This window comes from Girardinichthys multiradiatus, chromosome 15, assembly GCF_021462225.1.
Source record: "Girardinichthys multiradiatus isolate DD_20200921_A chromosome 15, DD_fGirMul_XY1, whole genome shotgun sequence".
Classification (NCBI taxonomy): domain Eukaryota; kingdom Metazoa; phylum Chordata; class Actinopteri; order Cyprinodontiformes; family Goodeidae; genus Girardinichthys; species Girardinichthys multiradiatus.
In genome coordinates this window covers 21,948,566-21,963,882 of record NC_061808.1, presented here as the reverse complement: position 1 = coordinate 21,963,882, position 15,317 = coordinate 21,948,566, and the positions used below count along the sequence as shown (strand labels likewise).

Sequence of the window (15,317 nt, the reverse complement as noted above, 5' to 3'; positions counted from 1 at the left end):
CCAGATATATAATGTTTGTCCAGCAGAGGTCGCTCACCATACGGTAGGCTGACAGACTTGTAGGCAGCAAAACGCTGACTGTTTCCACTCACTTAGTTTCTCTTAGTCAGTCAATTGCTAATGAGATGAGTGAGCAGCGGGTCAAGTTTGTAGGGATTTAAACTGTACTAAATGACCCTTCACCCTGTTTCATATTGTGGTCAGCAGACTATCAGCAAACTAATGCAACTCTAAGCCCCAACAAACCTGTTGATACAAAATGGGGGAACTAATGACACATTTTGCAACATGTAAATAGTTTTTTCTTAGCTGAATCTTTTGCCTCTGGATACATTTTTCTGAATTTGGTATTATTAACAATTACTAAATCCACTGCATAAATCTATATGTTGTTTTTTTGTATTTGCAAACACATTTTTGATCATTCCTATTGCAGCATTGAGGGGGAGCAGGAAATAGTTGCCTGTGCTAAAAGCCTTGACCCCTTCGCAATCCTCTTAGTTCTTGGCTTAGATCCCTCTGTGACCCTGAGGAGGACAAATATGCTCCCCTGCACTGAACTTATCCAGTCTATCTTCCACATCTTTACCTCTAACAGTCCTTTATACCCCGACACTGATGCCAGGAGGGAGATGGGTGTTGGTTTGCAAAAAGTGTAGTGCAGAAGGAATGGAGGGCGGAGTTAAGCAAATGTACAAAGTGAAAAAACCAAATTGCAAAAAAGGTATAGCAAACACTTAGAATGTACATAAGTTTGTGTTATTTTTTATAATATATGTTGTAATAGGTAAGAAAACGTTTAGGAAATATGTCTACTTGTTTTTAAGTATACTTTAAAATGTTACTATAAAATTCAAGAGTATTTTGAAGAAATAATTAATGTGTATGTAAAAATGTTACTTAAAGATCATCAAACTTAAATTTCACAGGAACATTCCTACTTTTCTTCTTTTCTGGTGGTTACAATTACTAACTACTTGCTGATTGCTGGTAGATTCTCTGACAGTGACCTGCTTTCCTGGATAGCTTGTGGAGTGACGTGGAAATAAGCTCTTTTGGAGCTAAAGCCAATTTGTTTTCAAAGATTAGGGCAGATCTGTCTGAACAGGCTGAAGATACAGCCTCTCTCACACACAGACCAGCTCGGAGATCTTTCCAACCTGGAGAGCCAGAAAAGATGGGAAGACAAATTAAGGAGGAATGAATGGGTAAAAAGTGCAAAGGAGATGGGAAGAATTTAGAGTTACATTTCATATGGAGTCAGTCTTATGTATTTTGAAAAGTTACATCGAAACTGCAGATTAACAATTGATATACATGCACTAACACAAGAACACAATCATCTATGCAGTGCTGACAGTTTCTTTATTTCAATTAAGTGTGCAGCCAGGAAGCAGAGTCACCTTTCTTTAAACAAGACAATAAAATGTCCTCTCGATTTCTTAAAAAAAAAAGCTTTTCCTTCAGGGTGCATTTCCCTTCGTTCCTAAGTGGCAGTGAGACAATATCCTTGAAACTCATCTATGACGCACAGCAAAAAGAAATAATTTGTGAAGACCCATAAAAAATTGTATTTGTACAGAGTCAACAACCTTTTCCTAAAAATTCAAAGAACAACTCTAAAGTTTTATCCCAACTCTTTCAAATCAGCTTTTTAGCTCCTGACGAACTGAAAGATAATAGCATATTATTCTGTAAATGCAGCACAGTTTTATCCTTAGCAAAGAATTGCATTGTCCATGAGCAGTTGGACTGCAAGGTAAAGCAGATGACTGCAAAGAAGGAACAGTGCCTCGCAAAAGTATTCATTCACCTTGAACCTTTTCACATTGCCAAGTTAGAACCACATCCTTCAATGTATTTTATTGGGATTCTATCTCAGGGATCAACACAAAGCAGAGATTAATTTAAAATTAGAGGTAAAAGGATACATGTTTTATCACATTTTCAAGGGGAACATTAATCAGAAAAGCAGTCAAGAGGCCCCAAAGTTACTGTGTGTCCTCCATGCAAAAATGCTATGTGTGGTGTAAAATTAACAGAAAAACACACCATCCCCATGGTGAAACACGGTGGTAGTAGTCTCATGGTGTGTATGCTTTTCTTCAGCAGGGACAGAAAAACTGGTCAGAGTTGGTGTGAGGATGTATGGAGCTAAAATACAGGATAATACTGAAAGGAAACCTGTAAAAATCTCTAAAGGAGTTGAGACTGAGCAACAATTTCACTCTCTAGCTTTGTAATGCTGGTAGAGACAAAACCCAAAACACTTACGGCTGTGCTAAAGGATTTGTGAATGTGCAAATGCATGCCACACTAGTCAGATTATTATTTGCAAAAAATTAAGAAACTATTAATTCTTTTCCTTCTGTTTCATAAATACTTTGTATTGATTTGTGACATTAAATCCCAATACAAATTATGGAAGTTTGTGATTTAAAAAAATTAAGAGGTATTTATGCTTTTGCAAGCAATGTAAATAAAGCAGATGGCAAAAAATGAGGATGTGTAGTTTTTTTGAGCCATATTCAAATCAACTGCATTTGTAAACAAAATCTCCCACCCGCTCCACAAAGAATAAAATAACAAAACCAAATCTTTTGGTAACACTTAAATTATTCAATATTTATTTAGAGCACTAGAAAATAAATTAGCACAATAACTATTCAAGCTCTCAGATGAAGCAGTATTAGAATCCTGAATACAAAAGTTGGAGGTGAATTTTGGTTCTGAATGCTGAGCAGGTTTGCATGTTCTGTGACATTTTGGTCCTAACAGGGTCCAAAACACAGTTGGACAGAATAGCATGGAGCCTATGTGATCAGCATTTTGCTTTTCTTCATTAAAAAATGTTATGGAGATAACCAACACACCTAAACCCAGAAACGTTTACAGACTTGCCCATAAGTACACACTGATTCCCACTGTTCTTCTCAAGTTGGTCCCAAATCATGTCAATCTACATTATCTGCAGGAATGATTGTCTGGTTTATTACTCCCCTCCCTTCCCCCCTTCTCCATCCACTTTCAGATTGTTGCCAGGCACGTGCCTGTTTCTTCTTCACTCCCTTTTCGCTCTTCCCTTCTTTTGCCTCTTTCCATTTTCCTCCACTAATTCCATATTGCTGTGCCCGTTTGTCACAGCCAAAGTGCCGTTGGCCACTGGCTTGCAGCCTTTCTGCGATGAAGGTTTGCGTCTGTACGCGTGGTAGTAGAAGTTGGCGAAGAGGAAGATGAACGTGACAGCGTAGCCAATCAGAGCCCACTGCATCCAGCAGGGGAAGGGGCAGCCAGTGTAGAGGGAATAACCAGCGTGGCCGATGGTTACGTGGAACTGGATCTGTTAAACACGAAAATACGTAAGATTGAAAATTAACTGTCAAAAACACATTGAAACAGAAACAATCCAGTCAGAACAAGACACAGATAGGATGGCGGTATCAAGTTATACCACGGTTTTAAAACCAAATAGATTTCCTGTCATACCTTTCCTAAATTGTAAATAGCCTGAAGATGTATAGTGCTTTTCCAGTCATATCAACCCCTTAAAGCACTTTGCACTAGAGCCGCATTCACCCAATTACACACACACACACACACACTCTTGTTTTGCTATATGTAGTGAGGACCATGTGTTGACTTCCATTGATTTTCAGTCATTTTCAACCCTTTCTATGCCCTAACCCTGACAATAACCCTAAACCTAACCATTACCAGTGCATGCCTAACCCTAACCTTAACCTAAAGTCAATTCACACCTTAGTCCTAAACCTAACCGTTAGCAAAATAGGTCGTGAGGACCAGCAAAATGTCCTCACTTTGGTACAAACGGTCCTCAATTTGATGGTGAAATCGGGAAAATGGTTCTGACTGTGATGCCAAGACAGGAACACACACACACACACAAACACATACACACACACAAACACATACACACACACACATTTGTTCACCAATACATAGATTCGTAGGCAATTTGAGGTTAAGTCTCTTGCCCAAGGGCACATCGACATGTAGCAGGAGGAAGCTGGAATCAAACCGAGGACTTTTGAATTGCAAGACAACTACTGGGCAACAGTTGCCTTAATGGTTTAAAGTCAGTTCAAAGAGACATCAAAGAAAGTGACCGGTGTTTTCTTTTGGCTTTATGGAGCATCGAGTATTATGGTGGTGCTACTCCTCTACCCATCACTCTTATTAAGGTATCGTTAGTTTAAAACTGTTGGCAAGCTAAGAGCTGGTGACTGGAATCGCATGATATCCAGCTCAATTTTCAGATTACTGGCTTGTCAGAAACTCTTTCCATTTATCAGTAAACATAAAAGCTATAAAGCTGTGCTGACAGTGGATGTTTCTAAAAAGAGAGGTGGACTTGCCTGTGGTACCATTTGTGCAAGAACCACCACTGGGAAACAGCCAAAGTCAACACTTCACAAAAACCACAGACTGGGAAATCGGTCGATAGTGTTACTCCATAAAGAAGAGAAATACAAAAAATGACAATATTCTGCACTTGAGAAATTCCTTTAAAAACAACAGGAAAATACATAAGTACTTGAAATTATGCTGTGAGAATAAGAAGAATAATAAGTTCCAAATGTTTTTAAATGGTTTTATTCGCACATAAATCAATATTTAAAAACCGTTCTTATTGCCCATTTACTGTTAAGACAATACAGAATATAGACAACTATATTTAGTTGTCTATATTCTGTTGTAGCTAATCTTTTGCTTTTGTCAAGTTTACTGAGTGACTTGCTTTAGGCAGGCTGATCAACACCGACAGGATATAACAACAGTGCCATGAATGCACTCAGTACTACCATCACAGTAAATAGAAGCAATAGAAGGCTAATGAAAGTGGTATCTCTCTCAAATTATTATACTGTGCATATACGTACATTTCAACAGCAATATTTTATTATCATAACAAGCTCTGCATGAATCTATGTCTAAAAAGAGTGAAATCATGTAAGAAGGGTTTCTAGTCTGTAACTGGAAAAGCAGTTCGATTTTCTTGCGTATAAGGTGTATCTCTAAAAGTTTTACCCACCATCTGAATTATGGTGAGGTACTTCTTCCACCAGAGGTACTTCTGCATATGAGGTCCCAAGGCGGCCATGCCATAGTAACCGTACATGAGCACATGGATGGAAGAGTTGATGGTTGCTCCGAAAAACGCTGCAGATAGGGTCAAGATTTTAGCAGATGTAATTTGGTCCAGGTTCTTGATAAATGTCCAACAAGCATAAAAGACTTGTTCAGTCTGGACTGTATAACAAATGACAATCCTTTTACTCACACTGTCCACCTGGGACCCACTTGATACCGATCCACCAGAGGATGAACATGGTACAGTGATGGTAGACGTGGAGAAAGCTGACTTGATTGAACTTCTTCCTCATTATAAAAAAGACCGTATCCAGGAACTCCACCCCTTTGGAGATGTAATACCACCAAAGAGCAGATGCTATCTGGATACATAAAAGAGGCAGAGTGAGTGTGTGCTATACACAAGATCTGCACAGTAACACAATATTTAGATAAAACATGTGTATGCTCATACACACCAATGACAACAGTTGAAGTCCTATAATATTCCTGAACAAAGCTACTAGTTTTGACCAAACATTGGGTCAGAAACTGACTGAAACTGGTGGGTTGATAAAAGACTAGAAGGAGCACCATCATTCTTCACAGGCCACCATTTTGAACCTTAGCCTAGAACAGCCTGACAAGACCGCACTGAACCTCTACTACAGCATGAAATAAGAAATCATAAAATGATAAAATGATGCGGTTGGTTAATGTTAAAATCAGTGGGTTGTGCAAATGGATTTAATTCACGCTAGAAAATGAGTTTGTTCACTTAAGGTAACATTAGCCTTTCACCTGCTAAGTACTTAGCATGAGTTAGTGCTAGCTATGTTCAGCTTTCATGCTGATCAAAAAACTGGCTGGAAAGTCAATAAAAAAGACAGTGTATATTTTATACAGGGATTTATATGACATTTGTTATCAAAATTTGATTTGTCAGTAAAAGTCTCATTTTTTAATGTCATAATTTTAATGCCAATTCCACTAAACATGAAATAGGCCTTTATCTGTAATCCATGTAATGACCTATTCTTTTTAACCCACTGTAATGTTATATATTAATCACTTTAACCCATTTTCAGATTAAAATGACAGGCCTGGTTAAAAAAAACCCAGACTGGGTTGGTTTTAATGCAACAGTTTTTATAGGGCATCATTAACGCTATGTTCACACTGCAGATCTTGATGCTCAATTCCGGGTTTTTGCTGAACCGTTTACGGAAATTATAATGAATGTTGGCATCTCTGTGTTATTTTTCAGTTGTTGAGCAATGGGAGCCGACAATATTATGACCACATCATAAAAAAAGATGAAGAAAGATAAGAAAAAGAGATTATTAACTATTAACAATGACCTTTTGTGTAGCAGTGACTGATACTTATGCAGATAAATCTGTGTGGATGCGTAGCTAGAGCTAAGACAATAACATGAAAGTCGGATGAAATGCTACACGACTGTTCTGTCTATGGACGCTTTGAAAACCATCGGATGCATATCCGATTTAGTGCCACATATGAAAGTGGGACAATTGACATTTTTTTTTGGAGATAAAAAGATCGGAATCGGGCCATTGTGACTGCCATGAAAAAGTCAGATGTGGGACGCATACGGACCAAAAAGTCTTTGGGCCGCATTTGCCCAAATATATATATATATATATATATATATATATACTGATTTTAGTGCTAAAACACCTGGATGGGAAAATGGGGAGAGGACAACAAACATTGCAAAACAAATCTTGCGAATGGTAAAACTAAAATAGAAAAAAAACCCACAGCATTCACAAGAAAATATTGACTCGGAAGGTAGGACCAGCTCTGTCTTCAGTGTTAATAACCATCTCATGCTTAAGAGACAACAGTGTCAACGTTTGTAAAATAGTATTACCATAGCATGCTATAACGTTGTTTCAAAATGGCATAAAAACATTTTTGAACTGGTCCCACTGATGAATTAGCTCAACTCTCCAGTGAAAATGAATTTTTACCACCAACCAACTTACCAAGATTGTTCAGACCTCAGTCTAACACAGATAAGATGTTGACTTCTGATACCTACTCTACACAACCCCAGTTAACAAAATACAACCTGTTACTGCTAAAAAAAATGTATGGTCCTTTTTTAATAGTATTGTTCTTAATAAAAGGTTGTAATTCTGACATATCCAAAAATGTATAATAGAAGTCCTTACAAGAACAAATCTTATTATGTTAGCAAAATCTGCCACAAATCTCCATATATACTCGTGTTTAATTAGGTTATATTATTCCCTGTAAATTGGACAGACACATGGTCCACAAGGCCATTCTCTAAAATGCACTATGATATCTCTGAACCCTACAGTCCCTCCCATTGAGCCAGAGCATAGAGCTGCAAAAGGAGGTGGAGTTGCAGCTTAAAGGTGGTGTGACCAAGTACCACACTCTCTTTGTCCTAAAACAGCCTGATAGGAATCCCGGGCTCTCATCATCTCTCCGCTGCTTTCCTACGCTGATGCCCAGCAGAATTAGTGATCTTCTTAACGTCACCAACAAGATTACAGCATCACTCCACCTGTTAGCTACAGGAAAGCACTCAATGCTGTGTGCGACATTAGTGACAGTCATAAACGTCAACATTTGTTAAGTGAATACAATTTTCTCTAGACATGATAGGATGTTTGCACAGATTAGCTTAGTGAAAGGTGCACGTGAAGGAGCTTACCCTGACTTCATTCACGTCATTTGAGTAGTTGACAGGCTGACACAGGTAGCTGTACCCAGCAGCTCTTGATGCTAGTAGGAGCTGATAGGAGGGTGCAAATGGCAAAGTCAGATCAAGGCTGGGAAAGGACAGCCAAGGCAATAAAATAAAGCATGTTTAGATGACTCATCCCAAAAAGGCAGAACAACAAACATTTACAGACATGTTCTTCAGTAAAAAGTTCCTTTTAGGAACAATCTTTGAAAACATTTTTGTTGTAACTTATTCCACACAATCAATTTAAGAACATTAACTACTGTTCAATTCAATCTGAATTTGGATTGAATGGAGCTGTATGTATTGCTGGAGATAGGCACCCGTGACCCACTATGGAAGAAACGGTATAGAAAATGACTGACTGGAGCTGTATGTAGTAATAGGTCTAAATCTGACTATATGACTGGAAATGTCATATATATACATATATATATATATATGTGTATATATATATATATATATACATATATATATATATACGCTGGAAAACAATTTGAAACTAATTTGATTCTTTATTTGTGGATATAAATTTATCCTTTTAATATGCATCAGGCTTAAGAACTATGCATGGCAGAAACAGGCAAATTGTTTAGTAAAAGCAAATCAAATGGGATCTTTGAACAATGAAGCCCAGTTTTCTTTTCACTTGATGGTCTTTAACATTTCTTGTAAGACCTTAACTTTTAAGAACTACTATCCATCCACAGTTGCACCAACCTCTTTGGCGATATAGAAGTTGAGGACCACCATGCTGAAGTTGTACACTATGAGGGTCTTCCTGAGCGTAAATGGCTGACGGTCCTGCATGTATCTTGGCCCCGCCCACAAGAAGATCAAGTACAGACAGCTGATGGCCAGGGTGGGAGAGGGAGACGACATCATTGGCCAGTTCTCCACCCTCTTGTCTGGAGAAAATGAGGGGTGTGTGTCATTAATCTACAGTTTTTTTTATTAGTTTATACCTTAAATTTTTTTTCATCAGTTGAAACTTTACTTAAACTTTCTAAATTACATTCAAGTAGAAATGCATCAATCACCTGTCCAGACACTGGAATCAACTATTTTTTTCCTTGATCAGCTAGGTCAAAAACTAAAGGTTCTCAGTTTTTTTCTCTTGATATGAATGCATCAAAACTAAGAACTTTTATGTTTTACAGTCTGTGAACAGATCAAACAACAGAATGTATTTTGAAGCACTTTTTGGATTAAAAAAAAGTCAGATAAAGGTTATGTTTTGGTGCATTAATGGGAACAATCTTGTTGTTGTTGGATACAAAACTACTATATCTATCGGACATCCTGTAACAATGTTTTCTATGTTCTGAAAAAAAAAAACCCAGTGGGAATTAGTGAAACTGGTAACACCCAGAAAAAGCCAGATTGGTGCATCTCCACATTTCAGCAGATGCTTTAAAGTTTAGCTGATTGTTTCTGTTTTTCTTTCTCACGAGACCACTCCAATACACCCTAAGATGGAATAAAAGTACCAAAAGTAGATAAAAAAACAGGAAAACATGGAACTGTTGCTGCTTGTTCTTAGTACAATTTGGTTTAACAGCATAAATAAATTAAAGTCTAAGCATTTCTGAAGTGGAGTTTATAACCCATCAATGCTGACTTTAAATCTCAATCATAGGAAAGCATTAAAACCATGTTTTTAAAATTATTTTTGGTCTCAAGTAGACAATTACGATATAACAATATTATATTCCAGGCACGCTGCTGGTGCGAGTGGATCAGCAACTAGTGAACCCATCTTACCTGCTATAGTAAGGCTCCATTTATAAAACTCTACTGTGTCATTTACAAGATGTGTGACAACCTCCATAGCTGTACTGCTGGTCGTGATTAAACTGTGAAGACAGAAAACAGCAAAGAAACAGAAAAATGTAATTACAGGTCATGCACACCACCTCAGAGGGACAGATCTATGCCCCACCCTTGTTAGTGGATACTAGTTTTGATTACAGCTGCGACATACAGCGTATTATGCTTTTATTGCTTATGTTAGGGTGGAAACCATATACAATTCTAATCTATGACAAAACAAACTTTAAGAGGATAATTACATGATGACCTTTGAAATTAGAAGCACAAAAAACTATTTTAGTTAAACAAATGCTCCCTTATATTGAACGTTTTTCTCCCATTTTAAATGGAGGCCTGGTTAGAATAATATTTTCACCCAAGTGGTATCAACATAGGCCTACATATCATGCAAGTCAAGCAACAAACATTAACCTAACACAGTATGTTGTGTGCTGATTTTATTTTGGATTTGATTGGTCTGGGAAGTTGGAGCTCAATCCAGGGAATAATGTCACATCCTATTTGGGTGCATTTTAGTTAAAAGTAGGAAAACCAGTACGATTTACTTCTTGTTCTGGTGCTAACTACAATTATCATTACAAGGTGAACAAATATTTCTTTGCATATTATATGTTCAAACACTGAAGGAACATTTCACAAATAGAGGTTGTACATTACTATCTGTAATACTAGAACTATAACACATAAATGAGAAAAGATAGCAGAAGATTCTTTGATAGAGGTCCCTGTTTTAAATTGAACAAATAATTATGATCCTCATTATGCATCAAAGCATATGTTCCTAACTTTTATCTGATTTTTATCAAATACAAAGTTCACTCAGCTGCATGCTGATTGTTGCTGCCTTTATAGATGGGGAATGGTGCAACTTCCTAGTTAGATGAATTTAGTGGGAAAAAAAGATTTTTGACCGACCTGATTTGGACATTTGGAGCGAACCAAGAGAAAATTGGTTGATTCCTATCTCTGGCTGACTTGTTGGCACAACTCTAATTTATGCTTTCACTATGTTTTATATGCACAACAGACACATTGAATACTATATTTGGGGCTCCTCTGTGACCTCTTGCTTTTCCAGTTTTAATTCCCACTGCAGGAAGTACTTTTTTTACATTGATACTGTGGAAAATCTAACTTCCAGACACAAAGAGATTGCACCATTCTTACGTTCTAGTTCAAAACCTTAATAATAGTTATCTTAGATGTGTAATGCACAAATGTTTAACGCTGGAATATTTTAAAGAGATATTAGGTGACTTGCAGTCACCCACCCCCAAAATCATATCCAGTTTAGGGCCCCATGCAAGCTTTGGCCGGCTCTGCATGTCCGCCATAACGGAGACTAATTAGGCCGCTTTACATAACAAACAGCTCTTATCCGCCACAGAGTTGAGAGCTTTTGTCTTTATATTAATCTATTATTAATCCGATGAGTCAGATCAGCTGTCCTTTAAATAATTAATAGCCAAGTACACCGTAACTACTCTCCACCAATGTGAGTGTTGAGCAAAAGAAATGAGTACTTCAACCCAGTGTCGTACATAGGTGTGGGAATTAAATAATCTGCAGGGATGGGCAATCTTTGAGGGATTGTGTACTATAGCACATCAGAATGTAGTGCAGTCCACAGAATGACAGGGGCCAGATAAAAGAGAGAGAGAGAGGGCGAAGCGCAACAAAAAGACTGGGGCGCATGTGTCAGCAGGTTTCAGCTCTGGCCGCTCAAGAGGCTTAAATTCAATTGATCAACGAGCTTAGATGAGGGCCTAAGTACAAATGCCCAGAGGGACACATCCTGATCGGCGAATATATGCATCCATCTGCTGGAATATACAAAAATAAAACTGTATGCGAAGAAATTTGATCTTAAAACTCAGAGTATTACGATCTTGGCTAATTTCTCATGAATTTGCACTAATACCCTTATTGCTAAAACACTTTACAGGATGTCTAATATATTCGGAGGAGTTCCTACATATTCACAGCCAGTCATGATTTAAAACTATTTAAGAAACTAAAGTGATTTGGTGTATTTTCCTTCAGGTTTAACAGGTGGTTGTCTGAAATGTGTTGAGAGATAAGAGGCAGAAATGGGAATAAGACGAATACAAATTAAAACAGCTTATTAGAGGTTACAATGGCTTTCTCTGTAAATATTTACAGATTCAAACATCACACGGATAAGTTCAACAGGGTTGAAGTTAAAAATTAAAACCGCATTCAACACACACACACACACACACACACAATTACACACACACACATCAGCAACACAGAAATATAAACGTAAAGGGTTACTCACGTCCTTGATACTTAACAGTGTACAATGACATCCGGTGCAATTTGATGCCCAACCCTGCTCACTTCGCTCCCCTTCTTCTCCCTTCTCCGTTCTTCTTCTCTGACGTCGAACCTAATCAGTTTCTGCGTCGCTCCACTCGCACCTCCACATTGAGCAGTAATTTTTTTTCTTTTTGGCAAGAAACTAGACAAGGCAAGAGAAAAATCTACGTCTAAAGACTGGCTCGCTACAAACGAGGTCCGCTCAGCCGCATCATCTTCCTCCAACCTCCGAGGAGACAGATGGAGGCTTCGCGCATGCGGGGTTTGGCCTCTCGTGTGTGGCGTTTCTGGGAGGCAATAAGCCTACTCTCCTTTGCCTATCTTAGGTATTTACTGCACCAATCGCTAAGGTGATTGGTCATCCCAGAAACCAACTTATTAACTATTTAAAATTCAAATAATTAAACAGTTTTTGAATAATTACAACCACTGGTCATGATAGGAAACAGTAAATTCCAAGTAACAGAATATTCTGTATCTGGACATATTTTCCTGAAGAAATATAAATCATTGTTTTAATGAGGTTCTGCTTTGATCTGGATTTAGTTTCGTATTGTATTCTCGTTTTCTAATTTTGGTGAAACTACAATGATATTACATTAACGCCATAATTATTTGCAAGTATAGAATTGACTTTTAACCTACATTAAACCCTTGTGGGAAAACGGGTCGTAGGCAACAACTGCCTGACACAATAAGTAACAGCAAAATATTTCAACATGTTTTTAAATTGTTTATTGGATGCTTTTAACATATCTGATTTTCTCAGTTTTTTTGCACCACATTAGATACATTTGATACAACCGATTTTGCAACCTAGGGTGTGTTGCTAAAATTACATTAATGTAGCATGAATTACCTAATGATGGCACTTTAAATAGAAGCACTTTTTAAATCCTGACTAAAGAATTTCAAAAATTTACTTTTAGGGCATCTGATATATTTTGTTGTGGTTTCTGTTGAAGTATTCTCACAAAATAATTATAATTTGAATATGTTATAGGTCTGCCTTTTTGTGTCAGTATGCCGCCTTCTGTGTTTGTTTAATGCCTAGATTTGGCCATGTTTGGTCTCAGATTGCTTTCTGCTGAGTCATTTCTATTCTTCTATTTTTGAAATCTTTTATTTGGTCAGAAAATCTGTTATTTGGCTGTGCTCTGTGGCGTCTTTTCGTCCAGGTTTCACTGTTCTGCTCACTTAGTGTCACATTTTATTTCTCCATGTTTTTTTTTTGTAGGTCTCTGTCTGGGATTATTATTGATTTGTCCGAGCCAAGACCAGAACCTCACTAATTACTTGGGCTTAGTGTTTATAGGTTTCTACATGTTATATCCAAATGTATTTATCTTTGTTTTTGTTTTTTACCACGCCTACCGTTTTAATGCGCGCCTGTCCGCATTAGGCCACTAGATGGTGCAGTTAGGTTAACATTGGGTTCATATTAGACCTGTTAGCTCTCTGTACTGCATCAACAGTATCTCAGATGCAAAGTTGTTTTTTCACCCCATGGTCATTCTGCAAGGAGATAGCATATTTATCAGTTTAGTTAAAGCATTACTCAATAAATATGTTTATGTCAGCGTTAGATTTTATCATGTTATCTACCATTGAATCATTTTCTCCACAAATTCTTGGACTGATATATTTCTGTCTTTATCAGTCTCTTCTAAACTTGTCAAATAGTAAACCTTCACATGGGTAACTGCTTTGTACTCTGCATAAAAGTGCATGAAACAAGCCTATTTGTAGATCGTGATCTCTTCCACATTTGGCTTCATGGTTCATTACGTGCTTGCAATTGCACTCTAGCTTGCTGCTTGCAATTATCAGCTTTTGGAAATAAGAAACTCTCATTTCTAAAATTTACAGTCCTTAAGTCCTGCTTACCGTCAGATTAGTGGAAAAGCACTAGAAATCCTGTCAGTGCTCCTTCATATGAATATCTTTTTTTAAACTTAAGCTTTTTGTGGTTAAGATCCACTTGATCAATTAAAATAAAAGTTTAAGAGAAGCTGGAGTGATTGCACAAACCTCATCATTTTGTCTTCTGCTACATGAGGCTCAAAAAGCTTAATTGGTTTTGTTTCTGGAAACATTTCAGTATTAGTCCTTGTTAAGGCCACTGCATTTGTACTCTTTGCCTGCAGACCACACAAGAGTAAATACTGCAAAGCATAATTTATTTAACTTGTCGACAGCCAAGTTTTTATCTTTAGCTTACATGAATTTATGCAGATAATACTTGTTCAGTACAGACTTATTGGCACATAACTGGTCTCTCCCTGCCTAAGCAGATCTGTCAAGAGGAAGATAGGAATCCTGCTTAGAGACTGCGCTTTATCAGGATAAATCTCAGAAACCATATGAACAAGGACATTGTGCCTTACAAAAGTATTCATTCTCCTTGAACCTCTCCCTACTTTGTCAAGTTACAATTACTGTATAAACTTCAATGTAACATATAGTAATTCTATGTGACAGACCAACATCAAGTCGTGTATGCAAAAGACAGATGTTCATGTTAAGCTAGCATGGTTAGGCTGATTTAAAATGTGGTAAATTAATGTAAAAGAAAAGTGCAGCACAATCCATATTGAGAAATGATGTCTCTGCAGCCACATCAAAACAGCCGCAGAGGTTGGGCTGGCAGCACATTTTGGGCTTCAAGATCCAAAAAACTCTGAATGCTGCTACATGTAAAATAAAATGAGTTATGAGATTTCCAAGTTCTCTTGGGCTTTGCTTATTAGTTTTGTGTAATTTTAACATTTGTGTAAAATTTAGCACCTGCTTTATAAATGCAAAACTTTCTATGTATTCTTCAAAGTTTTGGAAAGTATATATAAAAACCACGTTTAAGAGTTGCTTTCTTTTAAATTTAAGTAAAAGAGGAAATTAGGATTTATATTTAGGGGGGAGTTTTTTTTAAACCCACACAGGTTCAAAACATTTCGGACAAATGCATACAAAAATGGATAGATTTGTAACAGTAGTGTAAGCTTTCCCCTATTTTTGATGTGTTTTTGGGAACATTGGAATGCTGGAACACTCAACTGTGTCCAACTTTGAACCATCTAGTCTAAACTGACCCCCTCAGATGAAAGGAAATTGGTTAGAATGTCTCAGAACAATCCAGGAACCACCAAGACTCAAGCTGAACATTAAATAGGTGTATAAAATAGAACAAGGTGTCACCATGCAAAGTGAAATGAGTTTGAGTCCATCATCATGGACTGAGGATGCAAGAAACCAGAACAAGAAAGGAGCTCCGCTCTATTAACTCCATCAAGATTAACTGAAAATT

General features: G+C 37.3%; 1 protein-coding gene across 1 annotated transcript; it reads right to left on the bottom strand.

Moving 5' to 3' along the window:
• Positions 1–1,348: 1,348 nt before the first annotated feature.
• LOC124882353 (elongation of very long chain fatty acids protein 4-like) lies at positions 1,349–12,282 on the bottom strand. The gene is made up of 7 exons (XM_047388695.1): positions 11,973–12,282; positions 9,602–9,693; positions 8,558–8,745; positions 7,805–7,885; positions 5,303–5,474; positions 5,054–5,181; positions 1,349–3,340 (listed from the first exon to the last, which is right to left on the bottom strand). Exons 2-7 carry the CDS (start codon positions 9,666–9,668, stop codon positions 3,062–3,064), a joined length of 915 nt encoding a protein of 304 aa, XP_047244651.1. The 5' UTR covers positions 9,669–9,693; positions 11,973–12,282; the 3' UTR covers positions 1,349–3,061.
• Positions 12,283–15,317: the final 3,035 nt, after the last annotated feature.

Bases quoted from the DNA above. Each gene is read 5' to 3' on its own strand.
- LOC124882353 (XM_047388695.1), bottom strand. From the start codon at position 9,668: ATGGAGGTTGTCACACATCTTGTAAATGACACAGTAGAGTTTTATAAA. The intron at 5,182-5,302 runs GTGAGTAAAAGG...CCCTATCTGCAG, and splicing joins GTGGGTCCCAGGTGGACAGT to CGTTTTTCGGAGCAACCATC. The intron at 3,341-5,053 runs GTGGGTAAAACT...CGTGTTTAACAG, and splicing joins ACCTCACCATAATTCAGATG to ATCCAGTTCCACGTAACCAT.